The 7,863-nt window shown below is 47.4% G+C and overlaps 1 protein-coding gene across 1 annotated transcript; it reads left to right on the forward strand.

Moving 5' to 3' along the window:
- The first annotated feature begins 6,713 nt into the window (after positions 1 to 6,713).
- LOC128723202 (pheromone-binding protein-related protein 6-like) lies at positions 6,714 to 7,330 on the forward strand. The gene is made up of 3 exons (XM_053816923.1): positions 6,714 to 6,830; positions 6,903 to 6,978; positions 7,056 to 7,330. The coding sequence occupies exons 1-3, from the start codon at positions 6,714 to 6,716 to the stop codon at positions 7,328 to 7,330; spliced, it is 468 nt and encodes a 155-aa protein (XP_053672898.1).
- The last annotated feature ends 533 nt before the right edge of the window (positions 7,331 to 7,863 follow it).

The raw sequence follows: 7,863 nt of genomic DNA on the forward strand, positions 1-7,863 counted from the left end.
AGCAGTTAGCAAAAGCCACCGTCCTAAACTGCCCGGAAGCGCCATTCCACCGCAAGTTAAAAAGGGTTAGGACGCGAACGAAGAAGAAGAACAAAAACACAAACACACACACCCGAATGGGGGGAAAGAAAAATCCTAATTCGCAGTTAGTTCTTTCGCATTACAGCGGCGGGGCAAATCAAATCTATTTTCGTAATTGGATTGCAATTTACGATGTCTAATCTTGTTTTGCATGCATAATTTCCAGCGCATTATCAGCGCGCGGCCGCCCAATCCCCCAACTCTCGTCCCGTTTCTGTCGCAGGACTCCCGTAGGAGGTCCTGCGAGCGATTTCAACGATTGAACGCGACCTGCATCAGCGCAACTGCAGCTGCCGTACATGCGCATGCATGCAAGGATAACATCGAGCACTCGTGCACCATATCCGGCCCCAGCAGCCATACGATAAAGCTGACGACGACGACCTGGCTAGGGCAAAAGGAAATTGTTTCCCGACAGGATAATAAACCGGAGACGAACCAAGAAGCAGGCGGCGCCGATCGACGCTCGGTTTTGGCTTCCGTTTCTTCGAGCCGTGGAACCGCCTGATGAAGCCATCAACCGAACCGAACACCCCCAGGGTGGCAGCAGACACCAACCAACAACGACGGCATTGCAAACAGCGCCATGCAAAGTGGCCATGAAACACGTGGTAACATCCAAACAACAACAAAAAAATAGCTGCCATTTAATTTAAATTAGATTATGAAACTTCCATTTCCAGCCCTTCATCGGAAGTGGCCTCTCCCTGGGTTCGGGTGGGTCGATGCAAGCTAGTTTTAATTTTGTTACGCCACACGCCCCACACATGCACAAGCACATGCACACTTGCCATACGCCATCGAAAGGGGTTCCGTCCGATTCGTGTTGTTGCGTGATGACGTCCTGGCTGGCACCGGGCAGAACTGGGCAGAACTGGGGGCCAACTGAGCTAAACCGGTCAGCCCGAAACCGGCTAAGCTGCAAGACGATGCAAGGCGTGCAAGATGCACGGGGAAAAACTGCCTGCTAAGCGCAAAACTTTTGCAACGCCAAAACGCCAACCGCAACGTGTTCAGCAACATCGCACCTTTTCACTTGTTTTGCGTGATTATCAACTTTCATGGCTAGGCGGGGACTGGTCGTGGGGTTTCGTTGAGGGAGAGCGGCCCTTTTAGCCCAGCGCCAGTGTGTGTATGTGTGTGCGGCAAATTAACCCTCCGGTCGGGGGCTGAGCCGGAGATATAGTTTTTAAATGGTGTTTTAATTTTTGCTCCACGCTCCGCTTGTCGGTGTTGTCTTTGGTTGCGTTCGCGCGTGTGCACACACACACACACACTCACGTGCAATTAATGCACTTTAATAACGTGTTTGATTGGTGTTGGGCATGCTGCAGGTCGCTTGTTGAATGGAGTTTTGGCGCGTTAGATTTGCACAAAAATTGCGCTTACGCCGTCGGAATGAATTTGGGTGATTTTGGGAGGTAAAGGAGATTCCCATTGATTGCAGAAGAGACGTAGCGCAGTATTGGGTGTTCCTTTCATAGTTTCTAGACAACGAGAAGTCCTTTGCTGCTAGAAAGGTAGATTGAAGCGTTGCAAATGCCGCTAAGGACATTCTGAGCTCAGAAAGTCTGACAAGAGAAGCTGTCTAAGGTAGGACTGGCAGAATAAAGAAAAACGAACGAATGTCCTGGAAGCTCAAGACTTCGAAATGGTCCTTGTCTTGATAAATATTGTCCTTGGAATTCATAATTCACGATCAGTGATCAAATAAGTATTTGGATTCGACATTGCGTTACGGTAAATGAATTATAAAAATGATTTTTTTACTTTTAACGATATACTACAGCACGCTGAATCTACCTTTTTCAACAATTATTAACAAGCTCTCGTCAATAGTCGGTCAACGAACAACACACACAACACCTGCAACGCAACAATAACCCAACAATAATAGACAAAACGTACAAACAGTCCACATTTATAAAACATAATCACGAAATTTAACCGAGAATGCCCGGGATAAGGCAAATAAAAGGAGTAAATGCCCTTTCGGAATACAATAACAAAACAAAAGGTACTGGTGGAAAATGCTTTTCGGATGATAAAAATGTAACATCAGCGCTGTACACAGACCTGAAGACGTTATTTTTTTTATGTTAGAACAAACACCACACAATTGTTGATCAATGGACATTCAATTTTAGCTTCGAAAAGAATGTGATTTGTTCGATTATTTAACAAGAATGGCGCTAAAATCATGGAACCCATCAGACGAGAGGCATTTGGAATTCATTTTCCTTTGCTCTTTTTGCTATTCCTACACCTCCTTTTTCAACCAACAGCTCATCAACACCGCCAAAAGGCTCGCTTACCTTCAAGGCGACACTTTTCCCGCAAAAGATCCTCACCAATGGCTCGCGGCCATTTCGATCGTCACCATCGCGATTGCACATTATCTTTCGCTCGCCATTCCGTGGCGACTAAATCGATCCATCCCAACCCACTTGGAGGTGGAGAGCGTACTATTTATAATCCTAATTTATATTCCTTCCCGCATTTAAAAAAAAAGAGACCCCTCGGAACTCCGGTAATCCAGACGGATGGAGCAAAACCCGGAGCGTCCTTCGGATAATCCTTTTCCCTGCCAACCCGTTTCCGGTAATCGGTGGTAATTATTCATTGTCGATCGAGGATTGTTCGCCACGCTGCGGGTCTAACGAGTCGGGAAAACTGCCTCCCTAAACGGATTGTCACCGCACGCCTGTGTGTGTGTGTTTCTCTCTCACTCTCTCTCTCTCTCTCTCTCTCTCTCTTTCACCAGTGCCATACATTTTTTTCTCTCGCTTTGGTTCAGTTCCACTTCTCGGCACTGATTACAGATCCATTTCGCACCGATCGATTGCTCCGTGGCTCGGTTGCGAGAGAGAGAGAAAGGAAGAGAGAGAGAGAGAGAGAGAGAGATAAAGGGATACCCGGAAAAACTCGCACTGATGGAAGCTTACAAAAAAAAAGAGAGGGGGCCCATCCCCAGCCGGTACCTAGAAAAATAAAATAATCCGAAAGTAAACGAAATGCCCGGCCCGAAATCGAGCATTGTCGGAAGTTTTAGATTAATTAAAAAGTATATCCCACCCCGCGACGGGGGTGTGGGTGCATGGTATCTCAACCCCGCTTTCCCAACACAAGCCCCCACAACCCCCCGGGGGGCTAATCCCAACCCGTACCGGCACCAAACAAATGAGGGTTGGCCGGGATCTTCACAACGATTTGTAGCAAAAGCGTGGGCAAAGCGAGACCGGTCGAGTGCCGCTCGAGGGGTGGGACAGGGGGGAGGGGTGGTGGTGGAAGGAAGGGTCAAAGGATGGAGCGTAAAGATTGATGAATTACAACCACTAATTATTCTGATCAGTACAAATGGCGGGAGTGCGCCATTCACCGCGAAAAGGGCTGCTGCGAAAAAATGGGGTAAGAAACGGGTGAGTGGGTGGATGGGTGGGAAGGGGGTGATTACTGGGGGGTGGAAAGCAACCCAAACATGCTTACAGCGATCCGCCCCGATGGACCAATGGACCAAGAGCAACAAGGATGTGTTTCAGAAGCGAAAAGCCACCATCCACTGGGAATTGGCGTTCGACTCAAACCCAACCCCTAATGACCCACCCTTTTGGTTTTGGGGGGTGGGGGAGGGCGCTAGAGATGCATTCCACCCATCCAGCGTGCGGGACCGAATGATAAAGACGTCTCGTGGCGTTTTATTGCCACCAGGAGTTGTATCCACACACCCGTTCGGTTCCGTTCGATTGGATTCGATTTTTATTTATACCTCGAGTGGTGGGTGTTTTTTTCTTTCTTTCTTTCTTTCTTTCTTTTTTTCTTTCTTTCTTTCTTTCTTTCTGCAAACCATGTTTGTTTTTTGACGCATCAAAAGCGAAGATGCCGGCGTTTTTTTTCTCCATTTTATTTATTTTTTTCCTCCTCCCCCCCATGCACCAACACTTACAGAAAGAAAACTCCCTTCCGTCGGTCCACAGCGCACTTCCGTGGGCAGGATATTATTGCGCTCGCAATCACGCGCTTCCTGCCGCTTTTCCAGCGAACCGGTACTTTCGCGATAAGAACTCCACTGGGAACCACCACCGGGTTTCACCGGGGGGGGCCACCGAGGGGACCTTTTGTCTGCACCTGAGCGGGTGTAATAAAGGATGTGATTTATTTTTATCGATGCAATGAAAGCATTATTCGAGAGCACATTATTTCGCTTTCGCTTCTCGTTGCATCACGCTGTTGTGTAGTTGTTTTTTTTTTCTCCTCGTTCTTTCTTTCATTTTTTTTCACTGACCCCATCTTCTTTCGATGCTCCTCCGCTGCGGTTCCTTTTCGTTCTCCTGCACATCTCGTCCTGCAACAGGAGCAAACCAGCGAGTGAGGGGATTCTTCCAGTTTTTTGCAATATCCGTCTGCGAAATGGGAATAAATAATCTAAAGCGCAATCGTATCAACCAGTAAACGATTGAGCAGGTTTTAATGTCGTGGATTACGTTTTTGTGCAGTGCTGGTGGCAGTTGCGAATAGAATCTGCTATTTGTTCCGGGGGCGTTAAGATACATTAGCATGGCGTTAAGCGAAAATAATCGTTATGTTACTTTGTAGCTATCCGATGGTGGATAAATTGATTTCCTATTTTTGATGGATTATAATTAAAGCATGGATTATTATAGATTAAAAAGTATAGCAGGAGTATAATTTAATATGTTTTTAACCTCAACTGAATAAAATCGTGCTTACGGCTGAAAGAGTTCAAAGAGAATATATATAATAGGATTAAATTTTATTTTCCATCCTAAAAAAGTGCAAAAAAATCGAGCTGAAGATTGAAAGAGTTCATAATCGTCCTCGGCTCTATTAATTACCATATTTTATCGAATATATTGCGCACTTAAGTAAAAAAACTGATAAAATAATACCTCCCCACTATCCAGTCACCAAATCGGCAAGTAAGATCAACTGAATATCTTTGTGCAGAGAAAGATGTACCGTGTGAAACAGCCTCTATGCTGATGATTAAAGATAAAATAAATATGCTTCGAAAAGTTTTTTTTCCCAAAAATACTCCTCTCCACAAAAAAAATACGATAAAACACGGTAAATTGAATTCCAAGCTACGCACTCATGTGAAAAATGTTACGTTAATTATTTTTTCAAACTGCTTCGCATGGCCTACTGCACCAGTCATTAGCACTGCATTTCCACTGCCGTGCCTATCAAAGGAAACATTACTTGCATTTCTGGTCACTTAATAAGTCAACCAATAGAAAAGGGCTCGAAACAATAAAAAACCCTTACAGCATAACTTTTTCTTTTTTTACATTGCTTTCATCGCGTTCAGGGTGGCGCAACAAACTGCAGACCATTGTGTTTGAGCAGGATATTCCTCGGAATTGCCGTTGGAGTCCTTTCACCGTCTCAAAGCATCCCTTTCGGCGAACCCTTTTACCCCCCCCTGAGGCCATTCTAGAAGAGAGCCCACCCTTTCTACGCCATCCAGCGTTTCCCACTGGCCCTAATATTCTCTTTTATCAAAAATGCCCTCCCCCACATCCACTAATTATCTCTTCGTTCATCCCACCACCGGCAGCGCTGCGTTTTGTCTTTGCGCCGAACGAAACTTTTCATCATGTTCGGTAATTACGATTGCATTGAATCCGGATCCGCGCCTGTTAATTATCCACCCACCCAAATCCACCCGCAACGGCATCGCAAGTGCTGCCCTCCCCCACGTGGGGCTTTTAATTAAACTTTGCTCGCGCGGAAAAGATGAATTAACGATTTTTGTGTGCGAATTATTTCTCGCATCATTCGACCCCACCCACGGACACGTTGCGTTGTCGCAATCGCAAGTTCTCGGTTCGCATTTTGTTTCCATCGTGGGCCAGCCCTTCATTTTGAGTGTCACGTAGTGAAAGATTTGATACAACCACCCACCAACACTCGAAGGGTACATGGCTGCGTCATGGCGAACGCGCAAAAAGGGTGGCATTTTCCAGGCCCGCACCCGTGCACTCACGAGGAAGCGCAACCCGAGAGCTTGAAGCACTGACCGGGGATGAACTGGCATCAGCTTAAGTCAACCGCAAGTGCCCGCAGATTGTTGACGCGCAGCAGCAGCAGCAGCAATTTAGAAAACTCATTCCATCCCTTCCAGGGAGAACGTCCGCCTAGCTAGCCTAGCTATATAAAAGGCAGCGTGGTTGCGCGAAAACATCCGCGACTGCAAAACACCCTTTTTGCACACCGGCTTGATGCAGCTCTCGTAGTAAAGTGGCTCTGTGCCTTTGTGTGCCTGTGTCGTAGCAATTAAATTCGTGTACCACGGACAGAGATTGCGGTAAAAGCCACCCACTCGAAGGGAGGGTCCTTTCATCTGCATCACGTGCCAACATTCACGAGTCGCGTCGGGTGCATCTCAGTGCTTTTTTCTTGTGCCCTCACCCTTTATTTCGAGCACATTGCCCGTCGGCGGTGAGCGTGAAAATCTCCATTTTAATTATTGATAACGCACGACCCGGCAACGTTCGTTCGTTCGTTCGTCGGCGGCCATTTTTTGGCGGAAACCCCAGCCGGTGGAAAATTAAATACGTGTTACCGCAGACGCAGAACCGAAGGGTGTTTTCTCACCCACCACCCACGGAATGGCTACCTTTGGCGTAGGGCAACACCGACTGTTGCTGGGGTTGCTGTTGATGGTTGGACAGGATTTTTCCACCCGGCACGTGCTCGCTGATGACTCGCCGAGACGGGACGCGAACGTGAGTGTTTTGTCTTTTTGTCTTTGCATTCGAGCAATGAACCAGCAGCCCTTAACATGCGGTCCGTTTCAGTATCCACCCCCGGAGTTGCTGGAAAAGATGAAACTGATGCACGATGCGTGCGTAACCGAGACGGGCGTCTCCGAGGGTAACGCGTCGGGTGTCCTGTCTGAATAAATCCACCCACTTTTCACTAAAAAAACCCTTTATTTCCAACTCCACCAGACGCTATCAAGCGGTTCAGCGATCAGGACATCCACGAGGACGACGCGCTCAAGTGCTACATGAATTGTCTGTTCCAGCAGGCGGGCGCCGTGAACGATAAGGGCGAGTTTCACTACGTCAAGATACAGGACTTTCTGCCCGAGTCGATGCACCTGATCACGCTCAACTGGTTCAAGCGGTGCCTGTACCCGGTGGGTGAGACCGCCTGCGAGAAGGCGTTCTGGTTGAACAGCTGCTGGAAGGCGAAGGATCCGGTGCACTACTTCCTGCCGTAACACCGCACCGAGTTCCGTGCTGTTGAATTTAAGAAGCATCGTTGCATTGTTGAGTTATCTTTTCTGAAGCCACAATAAACAGTTGCAGTTTTCTTGATTTGGTTCACTCCGTGTTTCCATCGCAAACATAACCTCCTTTTTTTGCGCCAAACTAATCCAACCGTCAGTCTAATTGGCTACATTACGACGGATCACCTAATTTTCGCTCAATTCTTGCTCGACCTTACGAGCTCTCTTTTTTGTGGGGTACTTCAGGCCTATCTGAAATTCGAATTACCTTCCCCCCATCAAGTGGCCATTGTGGGCAGTAAACCCGGGAAGGCTCATTTAGGAAGGCTTCGAAACGAGCTACTAAACCAAACAATGCCCCAATGCCGCTTTATTGTCCGTCCCTGGGTGTTGCGTTTCCTCACTTCCGGTATCGGCTTGATTAGAGAAAGCAATCTCCCAGCCGGCGAAGCATCCGTCCAACCGCCCACGGCCAGGAGTAAGAAATTAAAACTTATTATCAGCGCCTAATTACGCCAGCCCAC

Source organism: Anopheles nili, chromosome 2, assembly GCF_943737925.1.
Source record: "Anopheles nili chromosome 2, idAnoNiliSN_F5_01, whole genome shotgun sequence".
Lineage (NCBI taxonomy): Eukaryota > Metazoa > Arthropoda > Insecta > Diptera > Culicidae > Anopheles > Anopheles nili.